We start from the raw sequence: 17,526 nt of genomic DNA, 5'->3' as shown, positions 1-17,526 counted from the left end.
AAAAAAAAAAAGATCAAGAATATCACTAAAAAGTATCTTGAGTTCTTCCAAAGAAATAAATTATTTCAATTCAAGAATTAAAAGGGATTAATATTTTCTGTCAATTTGAGCTCTAAAAAATGAGGTACCCAATTAGAAGAAAGAACACATATATAACCTCTTCCATTTCCCTGCCTACAGCAGGCTTAGGAATAGCTGATAAGCTTGCCAAAGTAAGCGGTCAAGAGATAAACAGTAATTCATTTATAAAAAAAAAAAAAAAAAAAAAGCTACTCTGCATTTAAATTCCCCAACAGGAAAGCAACACTGACAGAGAAACAGCCATCCCCATACTTAGTCCTGTTATTAGTGTTGGGTGGTAGATGACAGAAAAGAAAGCTCTCATCTTTAGTTCTTTGCTTTATCCACATGCTTAAGATAACGGGCTCCCAATCAGCTGACAATGCAGCATGAGCAACTAAACAGCTCAATGACAAAAGTCAAAGTCAAGCCTCCTCTCACTTCATCATAATTATTTTGTCAGTCGCTATATCCTACGGATTTTTCCCTAAAAGATTCTATCTGTATATTTCATTTCATTCTACTTAGCAACCTCAGACCTTATTTATTTATGGGAGACAGGGTCTTGCTCTATAGCCCAGGCTGGACTGCAGTGGTACAAACATGGTGCACTGCAGCCTTGACCTCCTGGGCTCAAGCCATCCTCCTGCCTCAGCCTCTCAAGTAGCTGGGACAAGGTGTGCACCACCACACACTGCTTTTTTTGGGGGGCGGGGAGGTGGGAAGCGTAGGTAGACAGGGTCTTGTCATGTTGCCCAGAGCGGTCTCAAACCTCTGGGCTAAAGTGATCCTCCTTGCCTTTGCCTCCCAAAGTACTGGGATTACAGGCGTGAGCCACCGCATCTTGATGTGATTTATTAAAACAACATAGTGAGCCGGGCGCGGTGGCTCACGCCTGTAATCCCAGCTCTCAGGGAGGCAGAGGCGGGAGGATAGCTTGAGCCCAGGAGTTCGAGACCTGCCTGGGTAATACAGCGAGACCCCGTTCTCCACAAAAAGGAAAAAAAAAAAAAAGACAAAAAAAAAAAAAAAAACAACATAGTGAACTTCCCAACTTGTAGTTTATCTCACCACATCCTTCTGCTTACCACTATCAGCTTAGCCATTCTTAAACACTCACCAACTCAAAAACCACCAGTAACTCCCAATTTGCCCTGTTACAAAATCTCACCCTCCTGCCCGGCTTTCTAATCTGGTCTCTGCAACCAAAGGTATTTCCCAAACTCCCTAACAAGTGTCAAGGCTGCTGCTCTATTCAGGCTTATCTCCTCAGTGTTTCCTGCACATACTATGATTATTTCGACTTCGGTATGATTCTTCAAATCCTTTCCCCATTCTGGAAGGCCCTCTCATCGATCCTTCTCTCATTCTTTAAGCACAGAGGGTTGAACTAATCATATTTTTAAATTCATGTCTCAACATCATAATGGATCCTTGCAATATTCTTTTTTTTTTTTTTTTTCTGAGATGGAGTCTCACTCGTTGCCCAGGATGGAGTACAATGGCGCAATCTCGGCTCACTGCAACCACCGCCTCCCAGGTTCAAGCCATTCTCCGGCCTCAGCCTCCCAAGTAACAGGGATTATAGGCATGTGCCACCATGCCAGGCTAAATTTTGTATTTTTAGTAGAGACAGGGTTTCACCATATTGGCCAGGCTGGTATGGAACTTCTAATCTCAGGTGATCTGCCCGCTTTGGCCTCCCAAAGTCCTGGGATTACAGGCGTGAAGCACCGCACCCGGCCGCAATATTCTTTTATCATAGCATATAAGGTTCCAGAAAAGGTGGAACCTTTTTAAATTTATAAATGGAAAACAAATGATCAGAGAAATACGAACATTTCCAAGACTTAAAGGACATAAATAGCCAAATAGAAAGGGTTTATTACATACCCAGCTCAATGAAGGAAAAGAAACCCACAACAAACAAACCAAAAATACCCTTACATTTTTCATCAAATCAAGGATGAGGAAAATATCTTAAAAGCTTCTGGTGGGCCAGGTACGGTGGCTCACACCTATAATCCCAGCACTTTGGGAGGCCAAGGTGTGCAGATCATGAGTTCAGAAGAACAAGACCATCCTGGCTAATATGGTGAAACCCTATTTCTACTAAAAATAAAAAATAAAAAAAATTAGCCGGGCATGGTGGCAGGCGCCTGTAGTCCCAGCTACTCAGGAGGCTGAGGCAGGAGAATGGCGTGAACCCAGGAGGTGGAGGTTGCAGTGAGCCGAGACTGCGCCACTGCACTCCAACCTGGGCGACAGAGCAAGATTCCATCTCAAAAAAAAAAAAAAAGGGCTTTTGGTGACAGAGGGAAAGGAAGCACTGAAAAGTAAAAATACATTAGAAGCGCCGGGCGCAGTGGCTCAAGCCTGTAATCCCAGCGCTTTGGGAGGCCGAGACGAGCGGATCAACAGGTCAGAAGATCGAGACTATCCTGGCTAACATGGTGAAACCCCGTCTCTGCTAAAAAATACAAAAAAACTAGCCAGGCAAGGTGGTGGGCGCCTGTAGTCCCAGCTACTCCAGAGGCTGAGGCAGGAGAATGGCATAAACCCAGGAGGCAGAGCTTGCAGTAAGCTGAGATCCAGCCACTGCACTCCAGCCTGGGCGACAGAGCGAGACTCCGTCTCAAAAAAAAAAAAAAAAAAAAAAAATACATTAGAAGCTAGAAGTCATGAAGCCTTAACAATTTAGAGGAGAATATTTATCAACTTAGAATTCTGTAACTAGTCAATTTACGTTTGAGGGTTGAATAAAGGCCTTTTAAGATACCAACGATTTCAAGAAGTTTATCGCTCACCCTTTCACAGAAAGCCATTTTAAGGACATAAAGAAGTAAAGCAAAAAAAGAGGAAAACACGGGAACCAAGGTACTGCAAGAGAGGAGAGGCAATGAAGCCCCATGAGGATGGCGAGGGGACACCTCAGGGTGACAAGTAGTATGGCACAGAGAATAACTGCAGCAGACTGGAGCTGAACACAGATGACTCCTATTTCCTACGCAGCAGTACACGATATCACATACTACTATACTAACAGATTTTATTTCACAGAAACTATATTGAGAGGATGTTTGAGAGTACGGTATGATTTGGTAGTGACAGGTACAAACTGAACACTAAAAAATAAAAATAATTATACCAGGAAAAGCAGAAAGTTGTATAAGAAAGCAAAAGTAAGTATAGTATGCTATTTGGCACAGTATGGAGTGAAATCACAAAAACACTGAGTACTAAGCCAAATTCAAATAACTGTAGTGGGAGGATATGGAGTAGAGAGGAGGGAGATAAGAGACCTAAACGCTCTCCCACAATATCTGAGGTGAAGAGATCAAGAATCCAGAAGAAGTAGTATAAGCATATGGTTAAGAAACACAGAGGTAGTAAACAGTTTCAAGAATTAAAACTCTGAACAAGGGGACAGAGAGGTGCTGGAGGGGACAGAGGCAGGGAACCAAGGTTTTTGTAAGTTTTTTAGCAATTCTTTTAAGCCTTAAAAAAAAAAAATCCATGTGCCTTCACCAACTATAAGTAGATTCACTGTATTAAAAACAAATCAAAATAAAACAACAAACAACATCTACCAGGATGTGAAGAAACAGGCATTCTCATTCTTTTCCATACCTTCAAGAGTGATTTCAGGACCAAAAAAAGGGGCTAAGCTTTAATAACTATCCAAAAGTTAAATATTTTCACTCAAATTATTTTATTCATACAAAATATATAATGAACTATAAAGTACAAGGAATAAAACATCCATGTACTTATCATCCAGCTAAAAAACAAAATACCATTATCACTGTGATATTCCCATGAGCCCCTCCATTAATCATAACCCTCCCCTCTATCACAGTTGAAATACACACTCCCTTATGCAGCAATCCCACTGCTAGCCTAGACAGACTTGTAAAAGCTGGTCAATATATGTAAGCCTGTAAACAATATGAATGTCCATTAAAAGGAAGACAAAATAAATTATGGAATGGCCAAATGACAAAATACATGAGGCTGGTTTTTTTTCCTGTTTGCATTTCTACATGGCTAGGGAAAGAGTGTTCCTTTACTTCTTCCTCTAAAGTGTTTCACCTGCACATATGTCCTCTTCCTAAATAAAACTATTAGCTCCTTGAAAGCCTTGTCTTAGACTTCTTATCCCATTTGCACTCAACCATCTAGCACAACAAACACTTTGAAAAAGTAACATGCATTAATTGTAAAAAATTCAAATATTCCACAGAATTTAAGTGCTCTCAATTTCTATCCTCAGAAATAACAGTGATTAGTTTGGTATGTAGTCATCCAACTTTTCTATGTATATGCTTTAAAAAAAATTTTTTTTTACAGAAATAAGTCACACTACACGTAGTATACAATTGCTTTTTATTTATGAGACAGGGTCTCACTATGTCACCCAGCCTAGAGTGCAGTGGTACAATCACAATTCACTCCCGCCTTGAATTCCTGGGATCAAGCAATCCTCCTGTCTCAGTCTCCAGACTAGTTAGAACTACAGGCAAACACCACCATGCCCAACTTTTTTTTTTTTTTAGAGGGGCATGGGGGCAGTGGTGGTAAAGATAGGGTCTTGCTATGTCGAATTGCTGGGCTCAACTGATCCTCCAGCTTTGGCCTCCAGAGTAGTCAGAACTACAGGTACACAACACCATACCCAGCTTTTTTTTTTTTTTTTTTTTTTGGAGTTGGGAGTAGAGATAGGGTCTCACTATAATGCCAAGGCTGGTCTCAAACTGGGCTCAACTGATCCTCCAGCATCAGCCTCCCAAAGTACTGGGATTACAGGCATGAGCTATAGGCATGCCCAGCCCCAACTTTCTAATGCCAAGACTCCATTAAAAAAAAGGGAACAGAACTCATTCTAGTTGCATTAGCAAAAGAGGATCCAGTTCTTTTATTTCTCCATCATATTCTCCAACAAGAGATATGAATAAAGTCTTAGTCCTAAAATACAGACAGTATTGGGCCTTAAGCTGGAATGCCTGGTCACAGATGCAGCTCACAGATGCTTCAACCTACTAGCTGTGTGATCTTCAGCAAATTCCCTAACCTCTTTGTGCCTCAGTTTCTTAATCTGTTAAATGAGGATAATAGTAGTATGTACTCATGGGGTTGTAGTAAAGATTATATGAGTAAAAAACAAGTGCTTAACATAGTATCTGTCATATAGTAAATGCTCAATAAATATCAGCTATTAATACTACCTATCATTGTAGTTTGGATACCATTAAGTGTTTTACGGCTTTAGAACATAAACTCATAATGGATTTAGCCAGTCTCCTAAACTGCTGTCTTACCTTGGCACCAGCCAATTCCTTCATCATGAAGAGAGTATCATCAGCTCGTTCATCGTCATCATCATCATAATTTGGGGAGGGAGCTCCCTCTGCTCCTTGCCTCAACAGGCTGCCACTCCCTCTAGGATCAAATGGATCTACCACGATGGGTTCAGTACCTTTAATTTCACATCGGCAGAAAGGACAGCCCTGACCTTCTGATTCCTGCAGAAGAAGCAAAAGATAGTAACAGATGCATCTGAAAATACTTAAAATATTAATCTACTAGAAAATACATTTCCTAGAGATTAAAAGAAAGTAAAAGTTTAAACCTAACCCCAAAAGCCAGACCACCCCCAATATCAGTAAAGGCTATATAATACCGAATTCTCCAAGGTGATTACATAGCTGAAAAAAGTCACTGTTTAGATTCATACCTGCCAGGATGTAAGACAGGATGTGCACATGAGGTGTCCACAGGGCTCAATCTTTACATCCTTATCATTTTCAGCACATATTTTACACAGCTGGAATGTGGAGCCCATCTCACAGTATAATTCATATTGTTCCTTTAAGAAAAATTAAGAGACTATTAGTTGAATAAATAACTGCAATCATAAATGTTAACAACAGAAAAAGTGAAGACTTGCTTCCTATACAAATTTTGCTTACATAAAAATGTCACAACAGTGGTTTATTTTCTCCCATTAAACCAGAAAGCATCTAGTCTGGGTCCTATTTTAAGCTCCAGGGTTTAAAGTGAAACCACATACACACAAATTCACTAATGTAGTCAACAGTTTAAATTCACTAATCTAGTCAATGGTGTTCCAATCAATTCAATTATGCCATCAGTTCTATAAAGAATATACCAAAGCTTGTGTCCAGTGATATGGTTATAATGTAAAACAAAACTCACCTGGGTCACTTTGATATGGTCTTGGGGAGTTGGTTCACATAAGCCAGTCAGATCAGGATTCTGATTTCGTCCATCAGGAAACAAATAGCTGTAAAGAGTAACCAATCTTAGGTTTTATTGAAGCCAATTTACCAGTGCTTGCTAATACAGACAAATGGTATCTGGGAGTTCCTCCAATCTCAAAGGGCAACTTGGTGTAAGTATAAAGATAAATCTTACTTCAAAAAAATAATACTTCAAAAAAATAAATAACACAGAACAGTTCAAAGATAGTCTCCAAAAACAAAGATATTCTCCTTCTCCAGGTAACAATGCCATAGGTTCTATCTTTTAATCACGGGGTTGGTTAGCAAAGCTTTTCTGTAAAGAGCCAGACAGAAAATCATTTAGGATTTGTAGGCCACATTAGTCTGGGTCACATATTTTTCTCTGATTGTTTTTTTCAAAATGATTCTTAGGAAAAACTATCTTGGCTTACACGGGGAACAAACAGGTAGCTCATGGGTCACAGTTTATAACCAATTTTTAATCAACGGATGGCCACCAGACAGAAATTCTTTTTTTTTTTTTGAGACAGATTCTTTTTATTTTTTCTGAGGTTGCAGTGAGTGATCTTGGTTCACTGCAACCTCCACCTCCCGGGTTCAAGTGATTCTCCTGCCTCAGCCTCCCAAGTAGCTGTGATTACAGGCACCTGCCACCACGTCTGGCTAATTTTTTGTACTTTTAGTAGCAACAGGGTTTTGCCATGTTGGCCAGGCTGGTCTTGAATTCCTGACCTCAGGTGATTCGCCCATCTTAGCCTCCCAAGGTGCTGGGATCACAGGTGTGAGCCACTGAGCCCAGCCTAAATTCTTAATTTAAACTGCATTTGCTTTTGATCAAAAACCTGAAATAATCTTTATTTACAGGTTTAAGAAAATGAGAGACACTAATTTAAAAGCAATGTAACAAGATGCAAATTAAGCCACTGAGATCATCTACCAGGGAGATCCAGTTTCTAGCATCAAACTGTTCTGACATTTGGGACAGCACTTCTTTCAGACCCAATGCTATCATAAGTAAAAGATAATGTATAATACAAAATGTATTTTCCTAATCACTTTAAAACACAAGCTAGTTTTCTACCACCTGGTCAACTGTTAGTATTTTTAAGTGTTTACCAACTGATAATCAATTTGAATTCTCAAAGGAATAGCAATTCTGGAATAAATAAGGACTTAGCTATAAATAGCAGCATAGGTTACAAAAGCCCAAGGCCTGAAGAAATGCTGCTGAATAAAAATGAAGTGAGGATGAAAGCAGATGAAGGCCACCAAGGCCTATGGCCATTAGGAACACTGAATCACTTGAATGCCGACTAAATAACCGGTCAAATTTCCTACTAATTGGTATATTTTAAAACCCAAAATAGGCTTGAAAATAAGTTAACATTTGGAAAAAAAAAAAAAGATAAAGTTTATTTATGGTAATAACTGAAGCAGTCGAGAATAATTTCACTCATGGAATCCCTAAAAAAGAAAAACAAGTCTTCCAGGACCTGAAGGTCAAATCAATATCATCTGTTAATATTTTCCTGAATCTTAGTCTGTAGTTTAAGAAACCTAGAATAAAGTCATTAATGATGAGGTTTTACAGCCCCTAAGTTCCTAGACTCTAACAGATGGTATGCAGTAGGTACTCACAAGCCTTCCCTGAAGCCATCAATCAGTGCTTGGAAGAGAGGTTTATTGTGAGGGATTGTCTGGAGAATGTTCCCATCGGCAGTAACATACCCAATGGCCCACTGACCCAGACGAGTACAGCTCAGCCGGAAGATGTAACTATGAACAGAGATAAACAGAAGCTTTAGTAGATTATGCTGGTATTAGGGTGGAAGGCAAGGCAAGATACAGACAAAAATCAAAAGGACTGTCAAGAATAATTTTTTTTTTTTTTTTAAAAGACAGAGTCTGGCTCTGTCACCCAGGCTGGAGTGCAATGGCACAATCTTGGCTCACTGCAGCCTCCGCCTCCTGAATTCAAGTGATTCTCCTGCCTCAGCCTCCCAAGTAGCTGGGACTATAGCATGTGCCACCATGCCTGGCTAATTTTTGTATTTTTAGAAGAGACGGGGTTTCACCATGTTGGCCAGGCCAGTCTTGAACTCCTGATTTCAAGTATCTGCCCACCTTGGCCTCCCAAAGTGCTAGGATTACAGGCATGAGCCACCATACCAAGGCAAGAATAACTTCTCCTTAGCTTCAAGTCAGTGACAAGCAAAAAGAAAGAAAATATTTTTATTTATTTATTTATTTTTTTTTTGAGACGGAGTCTCGCTCTGTCGCCCAGGCTGGAGTGCAGTGGCCGGATCTCAGCTCACTGCAAGCTCCGCCTTTCGGGTTCACGCCATTCTCCTGCCTCAGTGTCCCGAGTAGCTGGGACTATAGGCGCCCGCCACCTCGCCCGGCTAGTTTTTTGTATTTTTTAGTAGAGACGGGGTTTCACCGGGTTAGACAGGATGGTCTCGATCTCCTGACCTTGTGATCCGCCCGTCTCGGCCTCCCAAAGTGCTGGGATTACAGGCTTGAGCCACCGCGCCCCGCCGAAAATATTTTTAAAAAGAGAATAACTTCCTCCATGACACCACACCAGAAGCAAAAGACACATAAACTCAATTCTTTTTTGTTTTTGTTGGTTTTGAGACGGGGTTCCACTCTTGTTGCCTAGGCTAGAGTGCAATGGCATGATCTCGGCTCACTGCAACTTCTACCTCCCAGGTTCAAGTGATTCTCCTGCCTCAGCCTCCTGAGTAGCTGGGATTACAGGCACCTGCACCACGCCTGGATAATTTTTGTATTTCAGTAGAGACAGGGTTTTACCACATTGGCCAGGCTGGTCTCAAACTCCTGATCTCGTGATCCGCCCGCCTCGGCCTCCCAAAGTGCTGGGATTACAGGTGTGAGCCACTGTGCCCGGCCATAAACTCAATTCTTACGTGGCCTGAAAACATCTGTCAAATTATAGGATCTGAATTAAGTCAATACATCTGATAAATAGGTATCAATCCTACTGCAGAATCTCGGCTATTGCGAAACTAATAAAGGCCATGTTTCTTCTATACTAGCAGAAGTCTCAAGATAACAAAAATGAGAAGAATAAACCTTTTTGCTTCATTGCACTGACCTGCCAGGTTTGTGAATGAATTTCTGGAGCCGAGCTTTCACTTCATCATACGTCAAAAAAGCCATGTATCCAGGATGAGTTACAGCAAGGCTGTTCCAATTCCTGAGCAAAGAGGACCAGGGCTAAAGAAACGAGATCAATCACAGACTATTCAGATCAGACGTACAACCAACTCAGAGAGCAATGAGAAACAAACAAATTAACAAAAAAAAAACACCCCCACCAACTCTTAATTCATTGTCAGAAATTTTTAATTATACCATCACTCAGAGGGAAGACACACGTGTTTGGGAGATTAAAAACTCTGAAAAGCTATGAAGAATATATGCTTACAGGGAGAAACTTAATACAAAATGAAAATTCTAGAATTTGTAAAGCAGCTCTAATTAACAGTAGTGGGGTTGAACAACAACAAACTGAAAACCAGGATAGGGCCTACGGGTGCAACTAATAAGTTTCAAATAAATATGTACGCAAATTGGCATAGACAACACCAGAGAAAGCATTATTTTTAGAGAAAAAGAAAGGAGTTGTTTTTGAAGTATCTAAACATCTCAATATTAACAGTCAATTTTGATAAAACAGGAGAAAAAGTTGCAAACGTACACAAATATCCAATATCAGAAAACTAATATATCCATATTCTGGCCATTCTACAAACATTAAAATGATACAAAAGAAGAATATTCAATAACAAGGAAAGATGTGAAGAGAAGAAAGCAGGTGGTATAGCTGTCATTTTCACTATATACATACACACATATATTTTTAATACGAGGTAGTTTTAACCTTTTTTTTGGCATAGTTCCTAAAATGAATTAAACACTTTCATACAGACAAACCCCCCCCTTTCTTTTTTTTTAAAGTTTTCTCTTCAGAAAAGTAGCAGTAACCAGTTTAGTCAACTTTTTTAGCATCCTACCTGAAAGAGTCGGGTAAAGATATCAAATTCAAAAACTGAAATATAATCATTGCAGGTCAGATCAATAGTGGATTTCAGAGCCATGGCCTCCAGCCCAGAACTGATGGGATGCACTTCATGTAGAGCCTGTCGAAAGCTCTTCCAAGGGACTATTGTCCTGGGATGGGGGTGGAGAGGAGACACAAAGTGAAATAACAGATAATTCCAGGCATCGCCATAATCAAGCAAAGGAAAGACAGCCACATCAAATAAAGCATCACATAAAGCTCTCAATACCAATTTCAATCCTCTTAATTCAAAATACAGGTCAGTTTCTTTAATATAGAAAGAAGGGGGCCGGACACCACAGCACATGCCTTTGGGAGGCCCAGCACTTTGGGAAGCCAGAGTGGGCAGATTGCTTGAGCCCAGCCTGGGCAATACGGTGAAACCTTGTCTCCACAAAAACAAACAAAATTAGCCGGACTAATTAATTAGTTCCAGCTACTCTGGAGGCTGAGGTGGGAAAATCTCTTGAACTTTGGAGGTGGAGGTTGCAAGTGAGGCAAGATCAGGCCACTGCACTACAGCCTGGGCAACAGAGTGAAACCTTGTTGCAAAAAAAAGGAAAGAAAAAGAAAAAATAATCTATAAATAAAGACCGGGTCTTGTAATGTCATCCAGGGTGGTAGTCTCAAACTTCTGGCCTCAAGCAATCCTCCTGTCTTGGCCTCCTAAAGTGCTGGAACTACAGGAGTGAGCCACTGTGCCTGGCCAAAAGTAAAGGCCTTTAAAGAGAAACTTGGGCCTAGCACGGTGGCTCATGCTTGTAATCTTAGTACTTTGAGAGGCCAGGGGGAAGGATTATTTGAGGCCAGAAGCTCAAGACCAGCCTGGATAACACAGCAAAATCCTGTCTCTGCAAATTAGCTGGGCCTGGCAGCATACACATGTAGTCCCAGCTACTTGGGAGAACTGCTTGAGTCCAAGAGTTCAAGGTTGCAGTGAACTATGATTGATTGTACCACTGCACACCAGAGTGGGCAACAGAGTGACATCCTGTCTCAAAAAAGAAAAAAAATAACACAAAACCCAGAATATTGATATTTATACTTAAAAACAAGCTTGACTCATAAATCAACCTATATAATATATATAGACAATACAGCAAAATGGAAAAGGTAAGCCACAGCCTGGGACAAGATATTTGTAATGTAAGTAATTAACAAAGAACTAGTAACCTATAATAAGAAAAAGATAAACCACTCAATAAGAAAATGGGCAAATGAGAAATAGGAACAGGCAAGTCAGAATAAGAATCTTGACTGGTCATAAAGGTGAGAAGCAGCTCAATCTCCCTTCTCATCAAGGAATATAAAGCAAAATATTACACTAATTCACATCACCAGTGTTAGCTAAATTGTGGGGCTACTGTAAAATATGAACTGGTACAACCATTTCAGAAAGAAATTTGACAATACTCAGCAAAGCAAAAGAAGTAAAACCCCAAGACTTAGTAATTCCACTCCTATGTACGTAAATAAAGACAATTTCTTGCATGTGAAGACAACTTAGATATTGTTCACTGCTGATAGCAAATAATATGAAATATGTATGTCCATTAAGAGCAGAATGAGGCTGGGCGCGGCGGCTCAAGCCTATAATCCCAGCGCTTTGGGAGGCCAAGGTGGGCGGATCACGAGGTCAGAAGATCAAGCCCATCCTGGCTAACACGGTGAAACTCTCTACTATAAATGCAAAAAATTAGCCGGGCATGGTGGCGGGCACCTGTAGTCTCAGCTACTCAGAAGGCTGAAGCAGGAGAATGGCGTGAACCCAGGAGGCAGAGTTTGCAGTGAGCGGAGATTGCTCCACTGCACTCCAGCCTGGGTAACAGAGCGAGATTCCATATCCAAAAAAAAAAGCGCACAATGGATGTGGAGAGAAAGGGAAGAGCATTCAAAGAGCTTGATCTGCAAAATTATTTCTTAAAAAAAAAAAATGAACAGGGCAAAACTTAACCAAATATTTAACCAAAAACTTACCCAAATATTTAACCACAGCTAGGAAATACATACACATATATTTTCTCAGAGAGTTCCTGAATTTTAAATATTTCAATAGTAAAAATGTAAAGAAAAAACTCGTAAGCTTTAGTTATTCATAGCTCAAATTCATTATTGAGACTTACTTTTCCCCAAAAGCTTTTCTCCAAAATTCTGCAGCATCTGCTTTAGTAATCCGAAACGTGTCTCCTTGAAAGAGTCCACTTGGAAAGATTCCTTTTAGCTCTGCCAGCATGTGGCTGAAGATGAGCGACAGTTTGGTTAGGTTTCGCCTACAAATGATCAGAAGTGCAATAATTAAACGCAAAAAATTATTTTTATTTTAAATGCACCAAATTCACCATACAAGATGTATAATGAACATGAATATTAAAATACATTTAGAAAGAACCTCTTCAAATATTCTTTCTGGCCAGTATTATTCAAGGATATAAAAAAGTAGAGAAGGGAAAAGAAATGCGCTGTTGAGAATATTTTTACATATTCAGTGATATTTTTGTCTTTGTTTAAAGAAGGGTTTTAGACACTTTTTGTTCTACGATCATACGAAAGATGCAAATACAATGGAAGAAATGCTGTTGCATTCACTGTCTCTTTTATCTCCTCCATTCAAACAGATATGAAGTAAACAAGATAAAAACTTTAGTCATATATTTTAAAGCTTTAATCTTGAATTAATAAAGCTTAACAGCTAAGCACGAACATGGACAAATTCACTTTTTAAGGATGACAGGTAAGACAATTCAACAAATAATCATCACTCTATCACAAAAGAAAAAAATGATAGGAAACCAATGTATTATTTCCTGCTTTGCAGGTGTATTTATCAAGTATATTTATCATCATATAACATATCTAAATAAAAGACAGTCTTAATAAAAAGAACTTTTTAAGTATCCAGACCTAATAAATGTTTTCTTTCACTAAATCAGACCTTAAAGAGATAAATTTTACCCAAACTCCTCTTCCTTTACCAAAAATGAGATGCTAACATCCAAACCATACAAAAATTTCTACATAGTGCATATGCTGTTAACAATTAGTTAATTGTTCTCATAACCTGTTTAATGGATATGATTATAAAGATGTCACACAGGCCAGGAGAGGTGCCTCACGCCTGTAACCCCAGCACTATAGGAGGCTGAGGCAGGCGGATCACTTGCGTCAGGAGTTCAGGACCAGCCTGGCAAACATGGTGAAACCCTGTCTCTACTAAAAAATACAAAAGTTAGCTGGGCATGGTGGTGTGTGCTTATAAACTCAGCTACTTGGGAGGGCTGAGGCAAGAGAATCCCTTGAACCCGGGAGGCGGAAGTTGCAGTGAGCTGAGACTGTGTCACTGCCCTCCACCCTGGACGACAGAGCGAGACTCCATCTCAAAAAAAAAAAAAAAAAAAACAGGATACACATGATATAGATACTATTACACTAAACAAGCTACTGAATACATGTGTCTATTTTTCCTTGTCCCGATAATTTGTATTTATGTATTCAAAAGTTTATTCTTGTTATACAAATGTACTATAAAAATTCAAGTCAAATCGTGATCAATTACTGATTGCCTAACAATCTTCTACTAGGAATAGATTTTTCTTAATGCTATACTGGAAGGTCACCATCAGTGTGCTATCTTTGTCTTTCGTGGATAAAATGCAGCACCAAATTATCCAAGTCTCTATATCCATGACTTGTTCGAAAAATGCTATTGAAATCTTTTTTGGGCCAGGTGTGGTGGTTCACGCCTGTAATCCCAAAATTTTGGGAGGTCGAGGCGGAGGACCTCACCTGAGGTCAGGAGTTTGAGACTAGCCTGGCCATTTCTACTAAAAATACAAAAATTAGTCGGGCATGGTGGTGGTGCATGCCTGTAATCCCAGCTACTCAAGAAGCTGAGGTAGAGGTTGCAGTGAGTTAAGATCACGCCACTGCACTCCAGCCTGGGCGACAGAGTGAGACTCAGTCTTTTTTTTTTTTTTTTTCTTTTAAGCACTTATCCAATCTTTAAAGTCCATTAACTGTTTTTTTCCTAGCACTTTGAGATCCTTTGATTATTGTTTAATAGAACTTCTATCATTTACCAAAGAGAAAATAGACAAGATCAAGAATATATCACAAATGGAATATGAAATAGGTAACTTGAAAGAAACCCTGCAAAGCACAAGTTAATCCCAATGAATTTGCTTTCCAGTGTTCAGCAGGACCCTACACTGCACAATCAGCAGCTTGAGGCTCAGATGTCGACATCTACCTAACATTCTGTCAAGCAGTAATCCTTCAACTAGATTACTGAGAACCTACTGTGTATGTGAAGAACTACGCTAAACAGTATAGCCGAACAATGAATGAGATGACAGAAAAAATAAATATGTGTCACACTTCTGAGGTTATACCAGAGTCTCCTACTTCCTTTTGTTGTTTCTTGGCTTTTCTCCCCCATCATCTTTTTTTTTTTTTTTTTTTTTTTTTTTTGAGACAGAGACTTGCTCTGTCGCCCAGGCTGGAGTGCAGTGACCGGATCTCAGCTAACTGCAAGCTCCGCCTCCCGGGTTTACGCTATTCTCCTGCCTCAGCCTCCAGAGTAGCTGGGACTACAGGCGCCCACCACCTCGCCCGGCTAGTTTTTCTGTATTTTTTAGTAGAGACAGGGTTTCACCGTGTTAGCCAGGACGGTCTCGATCTCCTGACCTCGTGATCCGCCCGTCTCGGCCTCCCAAAGTGCTGGGATTACAGGCTTGAGCCACCGCGCCCAGCCTCCCCCATCAGCGGTATTTCCCAAGAATTTGCTCTCTGCTATTTTCAGCTCTTCCTCTGTGTACTCTCTTCTCTTCCTTTGCAATCTTAGGGCTTTAAAAGCTACTTAGCAAACAATGCCCAAATCTTAGGCCTTGGTAGTTTTTCCAACTATCTACTCTACCACATTTTTCCTCCACTCGAATGCTAGCACCTCAAAGCAACATGTTCAGAATTAAACTAATCTTTCTTAAATCTGCTCTTTCTTCGTGTTCTTTAATTCTGTATTTAATGACAACACCATCTTACTTCCCACAGGTTCAAAACCTGAAGAATCTTCTTAGCTTCTTTCATTTACCTTGTTCTCCATATCTGATTAGTCAATTTGTTGCCAATCTGTGGTCATTCCTACCTTCGATTTATGTGGTACTGGCCTAATGTAAACTCCTTGGTAATAATTAAAATTAAAATTCCGGTCTTGGTCTTCAGCGTCTCTTCCTATGCACGTACAATCCTTACGACATTTAACTGCCTTTTGATGAAGGGAAAAAATAAACAATCAATTTTCACAGCCAATGGGATAAAATCCAAACTCAGCTTGGATTTTAAGGCTTTCCATTGACCTGGATCTAACCTATCTTTCTAACTAACTTCTGAGTTCTTCACTAGTATGTTCTAGCCAAATCAAGTACTTCACCTTTTCTTACACCTGCCACTCTCTTTGTTTCTCGGTCTCTGCCTGTTTCTCTGGTCTGAAATAAGACCCAGTTTAAATGTCATTTCTTTAAGAGCAAGCTAGACATAATAAAATACTCAGCATTTTCTCTGCAGTTCTCTTACACCATCTGAACCCATTTTGCACTGTAGCTATTTGTGTACACAATGGCTAAATCATTTTTTTTTTTTTTTTTTTTTTTGAGACAGAGCCTTGCTCTGTCGCCCAGGCTGGAGTGCAGTGGCCGGATCTCAGCTCACTGCAAGCTCCGCCTCCCAGGTTCCCGCCATACTCCTGCCTCAGCCTGCCGAGTAGCTGGGACTACAGGCGCCCGCCACCTCGCCCGGCTAGTTTTTTTGTGTGTGTGTTTTTTAGTAGAGACGGGGTTTCACCGTGTTAGCCAGGATGGTCTCGATCTCCTGACCTTGTGATCCGCCCATCTCGGCCTCCCAAAGTGCTGGGATTACAGGCTTGAGCCACCGCGCCCGGCCCACAGTGGCTTAATCTATTTCTGACTTGTATTTATATCCCTCTGGGCCAGGCGAATGGCAGAAATTTCTAATGATCAATATACCTTCAGAAAACCTTTGAGTGCCCACTATGTGTTAGGCTCGGGGTGAATACAACAACATACAAAATAAAATTCTTGCTTTTATGACATGTACATTCCCACGAGAGTGTATCAGATGGTAGGAGAAAAGGGCTGTGAGGAAGAATAACACAGAGTACGAGAAGCCATGCTGGGTTGCTGTTTAGGGAGGGTAGTCTTAGAGACCTTATCGAGTGTTGCTTTTTAAGCTGAGTCTGAAGTGAATACAGGCAGTGGGTCTTGGAATAACTGGACCATGCTGGTATCTTTGGTTCTTAAAATAATTTTCTACCGAAAATCTACCAGGTACCTAGCACTATATTGGATCAAAGATAAAATATGCATACCAAAATAACAAGACACAGAAAGCATTTTTATTTTGTGAAGTAAGCCACACACAAAAAAAGTTATTGACCACAAAGATGTAATGGCACCAGGTACCTAAGAGCAGTTCAAAGTGCTGACTGCAACAGTTACGGGAAATCAATTTAAGACATTTTCCTACTCAAGAATGCATCCCTTCAAAAAGCCTGCTTACATTTCTTAAAACCACCAGAGATGTCCACTCTAAGCATCGTACTTCTTAAAAGGAAATAATGAATTTACAAAAGTCAATGGGTCAGAGCATTTTGTAATCAATATGAAGCTTATGGTTCAGTGTCTACAGTATATGGGGCAGAATTTAATCAGCAGAATCTGTCTTAATATGTAAAAAGAATGAGGCATGATATAGACATTTGAGTTTACATGGTAAGCAATACTTTAAAAAATTCTGTCAGCAGTTACCTCAACTCATACAATGTGTTCTAACGATTCTCCAAAGATCCACAAAGGAACCCAACTGTTCAATTTTTTTGTAAATGCCCTGAAGACAGAACTTTTCTTCTTTCAGTTCTAGTAGCAGCAAGCAGTACAGGCTTTTCTTTAACACAGTAACACAGTGCTAGGGAAGGAAGTCATTTACCTTCTAATGCCTTCAGCTCTAACCATCTACATCTACTTAACTGCAAATTCTACTCTACAGCTTCCATCTTCCTCTTCTCTTTTCCTCTCACAACTTCCTCATAATCAAATGCTGATTCTG

The 17,526-nt window shown here is 40.1% G+C and overlaps 1 protein-coding gene across 2 annotated transcripts in view; it reads right to left on the bottom strand.

Annotated features, from left to right (window-relative positions):
• CBL (Cbl proto-oncogene) overlaps positions 1-17,526 on the bottom strand; it is a 96,803-nt gene that overhangs the window by 18,982 nt on the left and 60,295 nt on the right. For both annotated transcript variants that reach the window (XM_023208459.1, XM_023208460.2), the window contains 7 exons: positions 12,534-12,680; positions 10,364-10,520; positions 9,442-9,563; positions 7,962-8,099; positions 6,277-6,364; positions 5,795-5,926; positions 5,379-5,582 (listed from right to left, as the gene is read on the bottom strand). In XM_023208459.1, the coding sequence (XP_023064227.1) occupies positions 5,379-5,582; positions 5,795-5,926; positions 6,277-6,364; positions 7,962-8,099; positions 9,442-9,563; positions 10,364-10,520; positions 12,534-12,680 (988 nt within the window). The remainder of the gene's footprint in view (positions 1-5,378; positions 5,583-5,794; positions 5,927-6,276; positions 6,365-7,961; positions 8,100-9,441; positions 9,564-10,363; positions 10,521-12,533; positions 12,681-17,526) is intronic.

This window comes from Piliocolobus tephrosceles, chromosome 13, assembly GCF_002776525.5.
Source record: "Piliocolobus tephrosceles isolate RC106 chromosome 13, ASM277652v3, whole genome shotgun sequence".
Classification (NCBI taxonomy): domain Eukaryota; kingdom Metazoa; phylum Chordata; class Mammalia; order Primates; family Cercopithecidae; genus Piliocolobus; species Piliocolobus tephrosceles.
This window is presented reverse-complemented; position numbering and strand designations above follow the sequence as displayed.